Source organism: Pyrus communis, chromosome 16, assembly GCF_041283825.1.
Source record: "Pyrus communis isolate YQ-2024b chromosome 16, ASM4128382v1, whole genome shotgun sequence".
NCBI classification, from domain to species: domain Eukaryota; kingdom Viridiplantae; phylum Streptophyta; class Magnoliopsida; order Rosales; family Rosaceae; genus Pyrus; species Pyrus communis.
This window is the reverse complement of record NC_142580.1, coordinates 3,570,363-3,586,881: the sequence shown is the minus strand read 5'-3', so window position 1 is coordinate 3,586,881 and position 16,519 is coordinate 3,570,363. Positions and strand designations below refer to the sequence as shown.

The following is a 16,519-nucleotide window of genomic DNA, read 5'->3' as shown; positions in this document are numbered from 1 at the left end:
ACACTCAAATGGGTCAAAAAACAAGGAAAAGGAACATTGTTGTTCTACCGACGTTTCTCTTCAAACACTTGAACGGATTGTTTCACCTTGGCCGACGATAACCTCTTTCCTATACGCATGACGCATCACGAAGTAATCAAAAGGTTATCAACGTAATCCCTTGAATAACAAGTCTGGAATCCACCAGAAAGTGGAGAGAAATCTCAAAGGATTGAATCAATAAATGATTGAATGAATACAATTAATACATTCATGTGACTTAAATAAAGATTACAACTGCTTGGAACAACTCAAAAGATTTCTAGAAATTTAAAAATATTAATTAAACATTAATTGGATAGAAACCGAACTGTCCTGTTTTTATTACGAAACTTTAAACATTGTTTTTGAGGCTGAAACAACCAAAATTCACCAAAAATCCATTGGAGTTCGGACACCAAATCTGTAAATTCCACTACATCCTTTATCTTCTGACGGTCCATTTCAATCCATTCTCCCAGTCAATACATCACTGTTTTCCAGAAACTTCTCAAATCTAATGAAAAAACAAATTTCAGACGTAACAATTCTATTTGGGCACTAACATTATAACCCCACTCATCACGAAATCCACAGCTGCATCCTTCTGGAAACAGACAATGCAAGCGGCCTATCTAAATAAGATACAAGAAACACCAGACTATGGTATCTCAGCCTTATAGCCTCCTTTCTCTAAGAGCACTCGATCTTAACAGAAACATGGTTAAAGTAACATGTAGACAACAAGGAATCTGAGAAATTAGTGACTAGAGTAAACACTCACTCCAGCAAAAACTCACTCCAGCATAGGCTAACATTTTAGGCATGGTTGCTAGATTTTCTGCGCCTTCTGTATATACGCTTAGAGGCCACGTTATAGGAGGGAGAAATTTTTCAGTATGCCAGCAACATGACTTTGTACACCAAGTGTCATAATACAATTAGTTGATTTTTTTTTTTCTTCAAGCTTTCGATCAATTTTATTATAACATTTTGGTGCACTAGCCGTCTTCTCGGCATGGTAAAAAATCTCTTCGTCACCGTTATATATATATAAGTGGTAAATTTAGAATTTTTGGAAAATATAAAGTCTAGATTGAAAAAAGTTTTCTATTAAAAACTAAAATCAAAAGTCTTTTTAGTTTTTTCCTGTTACCCGCGGCCGCAAGAAAGCCGTTGCGACGGTGAAATCGCGCCAATCTTACACGCGAAATTTCACGGAAGCAACTGTACCCACTTACGATGCTCCACGTGTAATTCACACTTCATCAGACGGTCATTGTTCACCAAGTGAATTTACTCTTTAAATACCCAAATCCGATTTGCCCGAAAACAGGAAACAAAGAGAGAGAAAGAAAGCGTGAGAGCAGTAGAGCACACAGTGTGAGAGAGCGAGAGAAAAACCGCCATGGATCCAAACCAGCTGAGACCAGGAGCTCCACAAAATCGCCCTCAGCCACCACCTCAAGGAGGCGGCGGCGATTCCTCTGCCATTTTCTTTGTCTTCTTCGCTTTCCTCGCCATTTTCGCCATGGTAACCCCTCTCGCACTTCATACTTTGCTCTTCAACTTAGAACTCCGGCTAGGTCTTCTTCTTTCACTACTAATTTGCTTTATATTTCTTCGATATTCGTTTGTTTCATCGCGTTCTAGGGTTTTTCTTCGAGCTTAATCCATCATTTGATATGCAGTACTACCTCAATTTTTCATCAATTTGTTTCACTTTTAGGTTTTATGATGGATTAATTAATTCCTCTAGTTTGAGTATAATGTATCTGTTCTTGATTTCTACCTAATGCATAGATTTGTGTTGAAAGTATTAATTACGGATTACAGTTTCGTAATGCATTATTTTGTCATTTCATGTAATGATTATATGTTTGCTAAGCATGATTATGTGCATCAAAATTCATCTGGTGATTTCATTAATCCTCTATCTTATATTTTCATTAGTTGATTGAGATTTAGAACTATGCAATTTCCCAATAATGGATCGAATTGAAGGTTTTTCTCGGAATTTTTCATAGACCACCACAAACAATTGTTTGAGCTACCTGAAACGATTGTGAATGTTAATTGTAGCATTTGGCTTACTACATGTGTTCATAACGACCTGTTCAGGTTAATGGATGAATCATGGGGAATCCTTCCGTAATGATAGTAGCAATAGACTTGGATTGTATTTTTGTTTAACTATATGATATGCTAGCCAGGGATCAAGTAGTATGCTAAATTCTTAAACCTGGGACGTCTTGATGTTTATAGACGGTTCTTCCAACATCAACAACTCTATCCATTCTGCACCAAGTCCCAGAAGGTCATGTTGGGGTATATTGGAGAGGAGGCGCTCTTTTGAAGACAATTACAGATCCGGGTAATTTGCATTGAGAAGTTGCTTGCATAGGCCTTAACTTTGCCTGCTTCTCATTATTTTAAATTTCAGGTTTTCATCTCAAGCTGCCTCTGGTCACCCATTTTGAACCGGTTCAAGTGACCCTGCAGACTGATCAGGTAACTTTGGTAATCTGTGTTTGGAAGATTGAGGTGTCTTTCCATTCGTTAGAGTTTTGAAACCTTCTGTTAAAAAAATTGCAGGTGAGGCATATTCCATGTGGTACAAAAGGGGGTGTCATGATCAATTTTGAGAAGATTGAGGTAAGGCTATGCGATATTATTGTTCAATGTTGTGTGAAGTCAGATTTCTAATCTCCTCACTGTGCATGCACTAATTAGGATGCATTTTTCAGGTCGTAAACAGGCTTCGTAAGGATTTTGTGTACGAGATGCTTCTCAATTATGGTATCCATTATGACAATACCTGGATATATGACAAAATTCATCATGAGATCAATCAGTTCTGCACCTCACATTCTCTTCAAGAAGTTTATATTGATGTGTTCGATCAGGTAAGGTGGAATGCAAATGAGTCTGTTACTTTTTTTTTATCTGTAGTATATGCGCATGTGTTTTGAAAAAATGCAAATGAGCCTGATACATACACGAGTAGCATATATTTTTTTCCTTCTCTTCTGTAATGTAAACTGAGGATTATCGCATGTGTTTTGAAGAATTGTTTTAATGAGCTAGTTTGTTGTATTATATTTGTGGGTTGAATTCTTTTTATCATTCAGTAATATCCAAAGCCTCATAATTGATTGTCAACAAAACATACCCTTTCAGATTGATGAAAAGATGAAAGAAGCTCTTCAGGGTGACTGTACCCGTTATGCTCCGGGTATTGAAATCATCAATGTCCGTGTTACAAAGCCTACCATCCCAGAAAGTATAAGACGTAACTTTGAGCAAATGGAAGAGGAGCGCACCAAGGTAAAGATAAAGATAAAGAGTTCATTTTATTCCATTTCTTCATCCATAATTCTGTTACAAACATTACATAATTTGTAAACTATATATTTTGATTTCACTTCCCCTTTTTGGTTATTTTGTGGAATTTATAATTTCATGTCACAAATTTTCCCTGAATATTGATAGAGAAGTCTTGTTTATATCCAGTTTTACTCAAATTACTCTTCCAAGTACTTGATGCCCAAACATTGGACAAGCTTTAGAACAAAATGTTTGTCATAAGATTTTAGGCTACCCTTTCTTTAGAGTTACAGCATTCTTTGTTATATCATAACCGTTGGGTGTTACTTTGTAGGTCTTCATTGCTATAGAGAGACAGAGAGTAGTGGAGAAAGAGGCAGAAACCGAGAAGAAGATGGCTATCAGTGAGGCTGAGAAGAACGCCAATGTCAGTAAGATTCTCATGGAACAAAAGTTGACGGAGAAGGACAGTGCTAGGAGGCAGCAGGAGATTGAAAACCAGATGTACACAGCTCGGGAAAGGAGCCTTGCAGATGCTGATTTCTACAAAGTTATGAAGGAAGCTGAAGCAAACAAGTTGAAGCTTACTCCGCAGTTTCTTGAGCTTAAATTCATCGATGCCATTGCTGATAACACTAAAATTTTCTTCGGAGACAAGGTTTCTCTCTCTCTGTTTTTTTGCACATTACTTGTATATGTTTGTCTTTGTACGAAACAGTACTCAGTGGTGACTTTGCTTTGCAGGTTCCTAATATGATTTTGGATCAGAGGTTGCTGGGGAACTTCTTACAGGTTCCGGCAGAGGTGTCAAAAGAAGTTTCCGGGGAAGCTAACTGATAAGCTGGTGCTGCAATTTCCTTTCTTTTTTCTCTTCGGTTAATTGTCGGCATTTGATTCTTTATTTTCTGTTAGGGCCCGTTTGGTGGGCTGGTTGGGATTGGTTATGATCAATTAAAATAGGCTTGAATCCTGTACGTTGTTTGCTGTGTTAAAATATGAGATGAACAGTACTATATATGATGGGGTTATGAATCTACAGTAAAGTGAGTTATCTAACGTATCGTTGTACATAGATTATAAGTCATGTCTTATATGTCATTGCCAGTCCAATTCTATTTCAAAGGCCTAATTCCATCCAGTCGACCTACCTATTTGGTGGGTTGACCAGAACATGGTTGGGATTAAGTCTAGTCTTGTCCCGTAGAGTCTGGCTGGAGGGACTTTTCGTTTCTAAATTATGTAGATGAGGCGATAATCTAATCCCGTCATTATTAAGTTCACCAAACTGAGGCATAAGGGTATAAAATTTGAGGCCAGTATGTCATCGTTAGATACGTTATTTTATTATGCACGTAACAAAGATAACGTATGAGTAGCAGTTAATGATTTGGAAGTGATAGTATCTAAATTTTCTTAGAAGTTTTAATGAAACACTTTCGTTATTGTTTACTTTTAATGAAAATGACATTTTTATTTTAAAAAATTATTTATGGTATCATTCACTTACAATATTTTTTTGTTCTTTTAATTAAAACTCAAAATTTTCAAATTTTTTTATATTAGTTTTCTTAATTTTCTTTCGATGGTATGTTGATGTCATCGACCCTTTTGTTATCATCATGGATACTCTCTCTTTTTCACACGTGTTGGTGTTCAGATAAAAAAGACACGTGTACGTAGTCTTGTAAATGGAAAGTTCCAATTTGGATACGAATTTACGCATGAAGAGGATATTGATAGTAAGATGACGTAGCATGCCATTGACTACACATAAATGCTCGTATTTCTTTTATAAAAAGAGACCGGTTGTTAGTTTTGTCACGATACTTTATCTTTTTTATCTTATTTAAATTATTACGATAAGTTACGTTAACATCTTGCTTTGAATTTTTTGTAGAGAGAAAAAAAACAAAAAGAAAAGTGTGAGAGGATGGAAGGAGAGGGAAGGAGAGGATTAGAAGAAGAGAAAATCTTCATTGTTTTTAAATGTAATTATCGAAGTATAACCTTATTACCAAAGAATATTTGGCTAATTTCATTTAGCCCTATTGAAGTTGAACAACCTATCATCGGTAACAACTAGAACATAATGGGCCAATATGCTTGACTACTTAATAATGAAGAGGACATGTTTCAAAAAAAAAATATTATTATTCGAATCACAGAGCTTTGTGTTTAAGATTATAACCATTCAAATTCTAAATCACTGTAAACATCGTTTCTGTAAAAAAAAGGATTAAAACTAAAGTCATTTAATCAATCTATTATAACATATACATAAACAGTTTGTAGTACACCTGACGTTAGTTTATTTTAGTTTTTGTAAAAATGATCTTTATAGAGTGATTTATAATATACACGGTTCTTATCATAAAAACAAAATTCTATGAATTTACAACAAACAGTTTTGAGTAGCAACTCTTACTCATCATTTAGGGGGGGGTGTATTCAATTGGGAATTGAAGAGATTTTAATGGATTTATAATCCATGAATTTTTATGGAGTTTGATTGATTTGTAGAGATTCTATGTAAAATTTTGATTCAATTCTCTCGAAATATCATAGGAATATGAGATATTTGTGGATGCTTAAAATACACTACAAAATCTCTCAAATTCCCTCTAATTCTTCAATTTTTTGAAAATTTTTAAAATCAAATTTTAATTGAATACACTTTGAATGTTATAATTTTTTTTTAAATTTTAATTGAATACACGCAGATTTCTAAGGATTAAATCATGATTAAATAGACATTGAATTTCAGATAATCACTTAAAATCTTAATTGAATATCCATAAATTCATTAAAAGAATTAAAATTCCTTAAAAGCTCAATTAAATACACCTGTTCGGTAACCACATATCATTCGCCCAATATAGAAAACAAATAGGGGGAAACTTTGTCGTAAGCCAGCCTCCATCGGTTCCATTTTTCATAAAAAAATATCGGCCACTTGCAACCTTGTAATTTGTATCAACAATACAACTGTATGATCTGCTTAATTGTTGTGGGGATTTTATATGGATACAAAAAAGATTCCGTTTAGATTCGGAAGGATGGTATCGTATAATTAGAAACTTTTTAAAAAATAAAAGAGACGAAATTACGGTGTTATTCATAATTTTGTGGCTTGATAAAAATTTAGAAAAATTAATAAAAATAAATTGAAAACTTTGAGTTTTAACAAAAAGAACAAAAATGTGCTCTAAATGAATGATACCAAAATTGATTTTTTAGAGTAAAAATGTGATTTTTCGTTAAAATAAATAGTACCGAAAAATTTTTGTTAAAATTTCTTAAAAATTTAAGACTAATTGGAGCTGTCAAATTTTTAATTTAACGAAAAGTCAAAGATATTTGCTCGACTTTTCTTTAAACGGTGGGATTTAATTCACAAAAGTACGGCCATATGTTGACTAATTTGAGCAACGTGACATACAGACGTGGAAATTTCTACCGATGCAAAAGCTGCATCTGAGGAAACTCAGATTCAAAGATTCCACTTTACCATCTTTTTTTTTTAACGATTTCATAATTCTGCACAAACCATTTCAACGCCTTAAAACTCCGACTTCTCTGTTTTCATCTTATCTTCTTCACGGTCTTGCAGCTTCCTGCAAAAGCTGCTTTTCTGCTGAGCACTTCTGCTTCATGTTCAAAGGGATACAGTGAAAGATCCCCAGCTCTTCTGAGCAGAATTATTTGCGGAGGTTTATTGATTGTTACATGGAATGACTTTTGCTTTCTGCTGACGCTGCTTTTTTGGAACTTCCCAAGTTGTGGGGTTCTTCCCTTTGATTGGTAGGTGATCTTTCCCACCCCACTCCCTCCACTTACCCTTCATTTATTTGTATGGGTTTTTTTTCCCTTGTTTGCTTCAAAGTTTCAAACTGTCATGTGCTGAGTGGTGGGTGAAAAAAGCCATTTCTCAGGAACTCTTTTCTTTTATATTTGATATTTTTGGGTTTTTCTTGTTTGCCTCAAACTTGCTTCTGCTGGTTGGTGGATGGAAAAAAAGCCAATTCTGGTGATCCTCTGAAGTGGCTTTTGATCTGTCATGGTATGTAGTAATTAGTATGTGTTTGAAGTCTACTAGTTTCCTGCAACACTACTGATTTGATGCCTACCAATAAAAGCGCTTTTAACAACAAAAAACGCTTCTAATTACGTTGTAAAAACTTGGAAGTGCTTAAAAAGTATCTGTCACAGAAGCACCTAACTTTTTTCAGGAAACAATTATATTTTTAATAAAATTATGGATGTGTTCTTGTAAAAGCACTTTTAACAAAAGCGCTTACGAGTAGAAGTTAGAAGCATTCCCAAACGCAAACGCTAGTATTTTGGCTAATCAATGCTCTCTCTTTTGGGTTTGTTCCAGTTCAAATTGTTCCATACGAATGAAATTTTCTTAAATCGTAGCATACTTAAGGTACTGAAAACAACCAAGAGATGTTGAATCCTGTGTGTGCTGTAAACAGGATCTTTCAGGTGTTCCGCTGCTGATTTCCTTACCATCTGAGTCGAACTTTTCACCTGGTTTAAAAATGTATGTGGTGGAGAGCAAAGGAGGTGCCATAGCATGCATGCTGCTTTCCCTCTTCTTCTTGGGTACATGGCCTGCTATCCTCGCCATGCTAGAAAGACGCGGCCGCCTTCCTCAGCATACGTATCTCGATTACTCAATCACAAACTTCCTGGCTGCTGTACTTATCGCCTTAACATTTGGTCAGATTGGCAGCAGCACGCCTGAGCAGCCGAACTTTTTGACTCAACTTTCGCAGGTGAATCTTTCATGGTTGTTATGGGAGTGAATCATTCGTACTCCGTAAGCTTAGAATGATATACATACTAAGCATATCGGATAACATGCGCAGGATAATTGGCCCTGTGTTTTATTCGCGATGGCAGGCGGGGTGGTCCTTAGCATCGGAAATCTTGCCACACAGTATGCTTGGCCTTTTGTTGGTTTGGCAGTGGTGGAAGTGGTTACTTCAAGCATTACAGTTGTCATAGGTCTCCCTCCCAAGCACTTCGATGTATTCGTGTTCGGAAGTTTATATGATTGGCAATGTTCTGAACTTGCTGGTGACTCTCTTCCTTTTGAATGTAACAGGCACAACATTTAATTACTTCTTGGATGACAAGATTAACAAGGCTGAGATTCTTTTTCCCGGGGTTGCCTGCTTCTTGGTTGCGGTTTGCCTTGGCTCCGCTGTTCACTCATCCAATGCAGCAGATAACAAAGCAAAACTTGAAAGCATGCCAACTGATCACGTAGATGTAGAAAAGTGCGTTTCTTCTTCCTATAGATTTTGGAAATTAGTGTTCTTTTCGTGGTTTGCCATATTTCTCCCTTGATTCGAAATCAAATGTTAGAACACGGTGATTTCAATCTTGCGGCTTATAAATTTTTTTGTTATGACAGGCCTTCAAATGCTTCATTAATTCCAAGTGAGGGTAAGACATTCTGTGAAGTTATAACATTCCATTATATACTTGTGTTGTTACTGTTTATGAGTTTCGTGTTTTCTTTCGATATGTGATATTCATAGCCGGGTTGAATGATGTGGAGGGTGGAAATGGTCCTGCTCATAGTGCCAAGGCTGGAACTGCAAAATATCTTGTGCAGCTGGAGAACAGAAGATCAATTAAAGTTTTCGGGAAGAACACTTTTATAGGACTTGGCATTACTTTCTTCGCCGGACTTTGCTTCTCTCTCTTCTCACCGGCATTCAACTTGGCCACAAATGATCAATGGCACACGTTGAAGAAGGGAGTTCCTCATTTGGTCGTTTACACTGCGTTTTTCTACTTCTCATTATCTGGTACCGTTGTTGCTGTCATCCTAAACATCATATTCATTTACCGCCCTGCGCTGGGTTCACAGAAGACATCATTCAGAGCTTATGTGAACGATTGGAATGGTAGGGGATGGGCGTTTTTGGCCGGTATCCTATGTGGATTTGGCAATGGTCTCCAATTTATGGGAGGTCAAGCTGCAGGATATGCAGCAGCTGATGCAGTTCAGGTTGGTTTCATTTCATGACATAAACACATAGAGATGCATTTGAAGTGATTGTCTTAGTGACATTTTAGCCGTTTTATTTACTTGAATTCGGGTTTTATAACTGCAGGCACTTCCGCTCGTGAGCACTTTTTGGGGCATCCTTCTGATGGGAGAGTACCGAAAATCATCACGAAGAACATACTCGTTGCTCTTCAGTATGTTGTTTATGTTTGTTTTAGCTGTTGCAATCCTCATGGCGTCATCGGGGCATCGGAAATGAGCATTCAACTCGAAGGTCCTAGCCCGACGGCGAAAGGAAAAAGAAAAAACGAAATGTAGCTGGTTGTGAAGATGCATTCGTCTAGCTTTTTTTTTTTTTTTTTTTTTTTTTTTTTTGGGTTTTACTAAAGATAGAAAATATGGGGGGAAATTAAAGATGTAAAGAAGTGAAATTTGTAAAATGTTGTGTCGCACTTCTGTTTGATTGATGTACGACGGTGAATAATTCCATATGGACATCATTGTTTCCAGTTTCCACGTTCATTATTTCTCTGTTATTTCAGTTCAAGAAGACGCATTGAAATGGATACATCGACATTTTCCTACTCCGAGTGTAGATTGTGCACTCATTTGAGATTGTTTCTCCAAAAAACACTTATTCTCTTAAACGCTTCTTCTAGAAGTGCTTCTACTATAAACACTTAACAGATTTCAACCGAAAATCTGATCGCGCATCATGTAAAAGCACGCTTCCTGAAGATGCATCTGACAAGTACGTCTACAGAACGCAAACACAGTCAAAGCGTTCTTAGCTGTCAGAAAACGCTTTTAGTCCTTCCAAAACCGAATCATTAACAAAAAGGGCACATTCTAAACCATTGTAAGTTGCTCTGTGCCATAAAAACTTGCTCAAGCAGACTGCTACTGCTTGACATGTTTTGACCATATTTGAAACTGAGACCTCTTCAGTCCATTCCATCCGGCAAGGTTTACATGTTACAAGTTACGCTTTATATGCGTACTCATTAAAAAAACATACAGATGAATGTATAACATTTGTCACCCCAAGAAAAATTTTCTGCTCGAGTGTTAAGATGATGGGAGGCCCTTCTTCCAATCAGTAGCCAGAACTGAGGGTGAAATGATCAATATCAGCTGTAAACATCTGTGTTGTTGTATACGAAGATCTCATCAATGGTGACGTTCCTGTCAAAGCACTTTAAGTCAGTTTTATTTAAATCATCGGTTTCGCCTCTTTTTATATTTTAGAAAGTTACTAATGATCACCTAGTCAATCTTTCCATCTGAAGACCCACAGATCCAATTTGCCTTCCAAACGATTGTAGGCGATAAGAGACGTTCTGTTTTCCAACCCGATGTCTTTAACTGCAATATAGGATGTTCAGCGATCCAGTTACCCAAAAATGTAAAACTGATCAGATTAATCTCTAAAATGTAATACCTTCTGAATAAAATCTTCATAGTGTTTATCCATCCATGCTTGGCTTTCAGAATGAAGGATTCGGCGTTTAGCTGTAAGATTTGCCATGGCATTTGCATGGAAAAATGACTGCAATACATCTGTCGCTGTAGAATCTTTATGCATGACAATGCAGATGTTTCCTTTCCTCTCCATTAGCAAGTACCTGGCTGTAAAGTTAAGCAGAGAAACAACAAAATAAGTAGCAAAGTTCACGGTTGAAATTCAATTGATAGAAGTACAAAGCAGAGATCAACCTTTCTTATAATGAGATCCCGCAGAATGCAACAGGTCCTTCCTGATTAAGAATATCATTCAAAATGTCAGTCACATGCACAAAAATAAAACTTATCAAGCCATAATCTTGAATGCCTAATATCTAAAGATATGCACAGCACCGCTCTTTAGCATTTGATATGAGATAACAGAAGACAGATGATTCCTAAGGCCTACGGGAAAATGAAGTTTAAGGGGCAAGAAAAGAAACTCACAGTTCCAGATGATTTAGTGAGGATACCCTGACACCTAAAGATACGTCCACATGCATTGACTCGGTCTTCTTTGAGCTCCATGAAGATGCCCATACGGGTAAAACGTGCTCCATCTTAGAGACCTGTTGAGGAGAGAGAACTGGAAACAAATTCATATTTAAAATCTCATACAATACAGATGAAAGTGTGAACAAAAACAATCTTGCAACATCGAAGTTGGATTTTCACAGAAATTAACATTTCACGGGAACCAACATAACAACCAAGTTCCCAAAATTTTATAGCAGAATGCTAGGGCAGGTTAAACCCAATCTTTCATAGGAAAATATTTGTTGAACAATCATTTTGGCATATCTATTTAATACATGACCATTGTAAAGATGGAGAATGTTGTAGTTTTGATCATGTACATCAGCAGATATGCTGTTTTTAAGGACAATTTTTTAATGACCACTATAAACTGCAGTAGCGGAGAAAAAATAATCAGCTGGCCTTAAGGGACAACAAGGAATAGTAGTTGCGTACCTTGGCCAGTCTTCATGAAATGCTGCAAAACAATTGAGCACCTCTCAGGGTTCAAAGAATTTAATGCAAGGCATCGAACAGCCTTGTAGTTTGCTGGTGCAGGAAAAACAAGTATCACATAACTGCTCTGAAAATTACATCTGTAATTAACTTTTTGCATAGTTTGGTCACTATGGCTTCTGGAAGGTTGCATGTCAGCAACCATGGCAATGGTACTTACCATACATATGGAACATGGTGAGAGACAAAAAGGAAAACCAAATAGCTAGTGGGTGTCCCATGGTAACGCGAGCAAGAAGCATACCCAATGCCATACCAACCATTGTTGCCACTGTCTCTTGACTTCCTTCCTATCAACGTAAAAAGATGTTAAAGGACAATACTAGCGAACATATATCAGACGGTCCTCGTCTAAGGATCAGAATGATTGTGCTGGCACCTTAGCAGATATATCTGCTGCATTACTCTGAAGGGCAAAATGTTGTGTCAAAGCAGCTCTAGTAGCTCCACTTGCAACACCAGCTAAATGAGAAGAAAATTCTGATCAAGCTCTATACTTGGGCAACGGATACCATATCACATTATACGGATTACTATATTTTCATTTTATGGGACGCAGGGACTTACTGAATGATCTCGATATGCTTCCTAAACAAACCACAAAAACAAAAGCTGATGGAAACAAAGGTGAAACAAGGTCCATCAACATTCCTGCAACATAAAAACAGCCTGTCCAGTCAAATTAAGACAAAAGGTTACACTGAATAACCTCGAACTACAAATAATATAAGGTTTTCAAGAAGATCTCCAAACTTGTAACAAATAAATTAAAAATCGGTTACAGCATACCAAGATCATTCATAAGATCTGCAACTAAGCGCCACATTTTGGCATTGCTATCCAGATTCGAACCCTGAAGAATAAGAGTTGATGCAAGGCAAGAAATGGTAAACAGATGATGAACACAATAATGAGAATTCTTAGAAAATAGCAAATTTCAGTCACGGAGCCACCAGCCAAAAGGGTACATAAAAAGCATCCAATACCATGAATACATAAGAAGGCACAAAAGTTTCTACAGGTTGTAATGTAAATAGTACATGGCATGAGCCATAAAACAAGAGTATTGCACCTGATAGAACGTGAATAAGATGCCTCCAAGCATTCCAGTTAAGTCTCTCAAAAACCACTGCAACATTCTCAACGTTGATAGAAAAAAAAATGGCCTCATTCACTACGTATTGCAAGCTCAAATACTCAGTGAAGCTTTCTCTTTCACCCCCAATTCCCAACATTGAAGCTAGAAGTAGAAAATTTGTACCTGAAAGGTGGCACCAATTACCGTAGCCGATTTCTCGCCCACCCCAATAGCACTCAGCAGAGCCTTGGAGTAAATAAAATGTAGAACTAATTAAATCTAGTAATCAGCAAGGGAACTTCACAAAACTCTACAAAAATATGATGCTTACTTGTGTAGAAAGCATGGTCCTTATGTAAGTAGAAAGACCCTTGAACAAAAATCAAATTAAGAAATTAATCATCATATACAATTAGCACTAATTATGCAGTAATTCAATTTACTAGAGCAATAAAAATTAGAAAGCATTTAGTTGGTTATATTTGTATATTAACCTGGAGTAAATCCCAGACTTGGAAAGGGACATAATCTGGAGTTACACTGCTGGGAAAGCCCTGCATAAACCCTAATACCAGAGTTAATAACCAAAAGAAAAAGGCTTTAAATTTGAAAAATGCAGAAATTAAAAAAAATGAAAATACAGGATTTATAAAAAATAATTAAAAAAAAAAACTTGCCTCTGGTACAAATGCTTCGAGAATTCGCCTCCAAACATGGTGGAAAGGGCTACCGGATCTTCGAATTTGGAGAAAAAATCGAACTTTTATCAGAGATTAAACGAGCTGAAATTAAAAAAAGGAAAAGCGCCGGGAAAAGGAGAACCTTTGGATGGAGAGGGAAGGAGACGCAGTGATGGTGGCGGTTCTGGAGAGTTTGGTGGAAGAGGAGCCGTTCCATTCTTCCACTATGATCTCTGCTGATGCAACTTCCATGGCCGATTGCTTCAGTGCCTCCGTTGATTCAGAGAAGCAAACAATTGACTATTATGTTCCTTTAAATTGTCATTTACTAGTATAGTTCGGCAGTATTGTTCTTTACTCCTAAAAAACAGGTTTTAAGTTCGATTATCACAAAAAATGAATTTGAAAAATATTATTATGGCTCGTTTATTGTGAGGTTTAGCCCACTCCTGTATCTCGCAAATTACAAAGGCTTAACTTACTCGCGCACCTCTTAGTGTATCGCTTATTTGAAAAAGTTACCTCAAAATTAAAATAAAATTTAAAAAGTTACTTTAAAATTAAAATCTAAAAAAAAAAAAATTAAAAACAAACAGCTACTTTAATATTAAAATAACTATATTATTATGGCTCGCCAATTATGAGAGTTTAGCTTACTCCCGCACCTTTTTAATGTATCGTTTATTTGAAAAAGTTACTTCAAAAATAAAATAAATTAAAGAAGTTACTTTAAAATTAAAATCTAAAAAAAAATTAAACAACAAAAAGTTACTTTAAAATTAAAATAACTATATTATTATGCCTCGCCAATTACGAGAGTTTAGCTTACTCTATCTGTCACATCCCCGCCCGGGCGGGACTACTTCCCGGGCCCGACTCTACTACCGTAGCACGATATTGTCCGTTTTGGGCTTACCATTCCCTCACAGTTTTGTTTTTGGGAACTCACGAGCAACTTCCCAGTGGGTCACCCATCATGGGATTGCTCTAGCCTCTTTCTCGCTTAACTTCGGAGTTCCTACGGAACTCGAAGCAGTGAGCTCCCAAAAGGCCTCGTGCTAGGTAAGGATGAGAATATACATTTAAGGATCACACCCCTGGGTGATGTAGGATGTCACAATCCACCCCCCTTAGGGGCCCGACGTCCTCGTCGGCACACCACGATCAGGGTTAGGCTCTGATACCAAATTGTCGCATCCCGGCCCGGGGCGAATCACTTCCCGGGACCGTTCCACCACCGTAGCACGATATTGTCCGCTTTGGGCTTACCATTCCCTCACGGTTTTGTTTTTGGGAACTCACGAGTAACTTCCCAGTGGGTCACCCATCATAGGATTGCTCTAGCCCCCTTCTCGCTTAACTTCGGAGTTCCTACGGAACCCGAAGCCAGTGAGCTCCCAAAAGGCCTCGTGCTAGGTAGAGATGTGAATATATATTTAAGGATCACTCCTCTGGGCGATGTGGGATGTTACAATCCACCCCCTTTAGGGACTCGACGTCCTCGTCGGCACACACGCAACCAGAGTTAGGCTCTGATACCAAATTGTCACATCCCCGCCCGGGCGGGACTACTTCCCGGGCCCGACTCCACTACCGTAGCACGATATTGTCCGTTTTGGGCTTACCATTCCCTCACGGTTTTGTTTTTGGGAACTCACGAGCAATTTCCCAGTGGGTCACCCATCATGGGATTGCTCTAGCCTCCTTCTAGCTTAACTTCGGAGTTCCTACGGAACTCGAAGCCAGTGAGCTCCCAAAAGGCCTCGTGCTAGGTAAGGATGAGAATATACATTTAAGGATCACACCCCTGGGTGATGTGGGATGTCACACTATCATCTTTTTAGTGTATCGTTTATTTGAAAAAGTTACTTCAAAATTAAAATATATTAAAGAAGTTACTTTAAAATTAAAATCTAAAAAAAAACAAAATGAAAACAGTTACTTTAGAATTAAAATAACCATATTATCATGGCTCGCCAATTATGAAGACTTAGTTTACTTCTGTACCCCCTTAGAGTATCACTTTTTTGAAAAAGTTACTTCAAAATTAAAATAAATTAAAGAAGTTAAATAATCATATTATTATGGCTCGCCAATTATAAGAACTTAACTTACTCGTGCATCCCTTAGTGTACCACTTATTTGAAAAAATTACTTCAAAATTAAAATAAATTCAAAATCCAAAATTAAAATAAATTTTTAAAAGTTACTTTAAAATTAAAATCTAAAAAAAAAAAAAACCAAAACTTCGCTTATTTGAAAAAATTACTTCAAAATTAAAATAAATTCAAAATCCAAAATTAAAATAAATTTAAAAAAGTTACTTTAAAATTGAAATCTAAAAAAAACCAAAAGCTTTCAAAAAGGGCGCTAGAAGGAGGGTTCGAACCTCCGACCTTGTGGTTAACAGCCACACGCTCTAACCAGCTGAGCTATTCCAGCATTTGAAAGTCCGTGTACTAAATAAATATATTTATTGTTTCCGCTAAGCAACACTAGCATAGTAAGCAAATTTCTTCCAATGCACTATGATTGCTATCAAACCAATTCTGGCTCAAGTCCAGGTAATTTAAATGTTTCAAGCTCAACAGAGAAGCATTTATCTTACCTCCCAAGCAAGCATTTATCCACTTTTCTTCCTCACCGTCATATGGATTTCGGAGGTCAATCTTCACGACATGGCCAGTGCTGTTGTTGCATGAAATACCTTCCCAATGGCAGCAATCATGACCCACCCAAGACGCAGGAAGAGAACAAATAGTGAGCAATACTGCGGTGACAATGGCTATCCATTATGACACACAATTTTTCTTTGCTTTGTTGGTGAGATGTTTAGCTACTAAAATTAGTACG

The 16,519-nt window shown here is 37.0% G+C and overlaps 3 protein-coding genes and 1 non-coding gene across 7 annotated transcripts; 2 read left to right on the top strand and 2 right to left on the bottom strand.

The window, feature by feature from the left end:
• Nucleotides 1-1,133: 1,133 nt before the first annotated feature.
• On the top strand, nt 1,134-4,401 carry LOC137731333 (uncharacterized). Its single transcript, XM_068470437.2, has 8 exons — nt 1,134-1,552; nt 2,284-2,392; nt 2,462-2,529; nt 2,614-2,673; nt 2,766-2,924; nt 3,199-3,345; nt 3,680-4,003; nt 4,090-4,401. The coding sequence occupies exons 1-8, from the start codon at nt 1,427-1,429 to the stop codon at nt 4,180-4,182; spliced, it is 1,086 nt and encodes a 361-aa protein (XP_068326538.1). The 5' UTR covers nt 1,134-1,426; the 3' UTR covers nt 4,183-4,401.
• A 2,332-nt stretch (nt 4,402-6,733) lies between these two features.
• LOC137731615 (ureide permease 2) lies at nt 6,734-9,882 on the top strand. Of its 2 annotated transcripts, XM_068470771.2 has the most exons (8): nt 6,824-7,146; nt 7,364-7,405; nt 7,824-8,126; nt 8,220-8,358; nt 8,459-8,633; nt 8,771-8,802; nt 8,898-9,373; nt 9,480-9,882. In XM_068470771.2, the coding sequence occupies exons 2-8, from the start codon at nt 7,403-7,405 to the stop codon at nt 9,630-9,632; spliced, it is 1,281 nt and encodes a 426-aa protein (XP_068326872.1). In that variant the 5' UTR covers nt 6,824-7,146; nt 7,364-7,402; the 3' UTR covers nt 9,633-9,882. The 2 variants fall into 2 exon arrangements, with proteins under 2 accessions (XP_088543640.1, XP_068326872.1); XM_088687514.1 differs by lacking the exon at nt 7,364-7,405 and having other exon boundaries at nt 6,734-7,146.
• Nucleotides 9,883-10,220: 338 nt separating this feature from the next.
• RUS3 (root UVB sensitive protein (Protein of unknown function, DUF647)) lies at nt 10,221-14,001 on the bottom strand. 3 transcript variants are annotated; one of them, XM_068470769.2, is made up of 16 exons: nt 13,809-14,001; nt 13,664-13,721; nt 13,481-13,540; nt 13,318-13,356; nt 13,170-13,232; nt 12,981-13,037; nt 12,698-12,761; nt 12,476-12,559; nt 12,288-12,370; nt 12,069-12,198; nt 11,849-11,941; nt 11,324-11,462; nt 11,090-11,130; nt 10,815-11,002; nt 10,640-10,738; nt 10,221-10,558 (listed from the first exon to the last, which is right to left on the bottom strand). In XM_068470769.2, the coding sequence occupies exons 1-15, from the start codon at nt 13,916-13,918 to the stop codon at nt 10,640-10,642; spliced, it is 1,308 nt and encodes a 435-aa protein (XP_068326870.1). In that variant the 5' UTR covers nt 13,919-14,001; the 3' UTR covers nt 10,221-10,558. The 3 variants fall into 3 exon arrangements, with proteins under 3 accessions (XP_068326870.1, XP_068326871.1, XP_088543639.1); XM_068470770.2 differs by having other exon boundaries at nt 12,153-12,198; nt 13,809-13,990; XM_088687513.1 differs by lacking the exon at nt 12,981-13,037 and having other exon boundaries at nt 13,809-13,990.
• A 2,033-nt stretch (nt 14,002-16,034) lies between these two features.
• TRNAN-GUU (transfer RNA asparagine (anticodon GUU)) lies at nt 16,035-16,108 on the bottom strand. The gene has a single exon. It is a non-coding gene; the product is annotated as a tRNA-Asn (tRNA).
• Between the last annotated feature and the right edge of the window lie 411 nt (nt 16,109-16,519).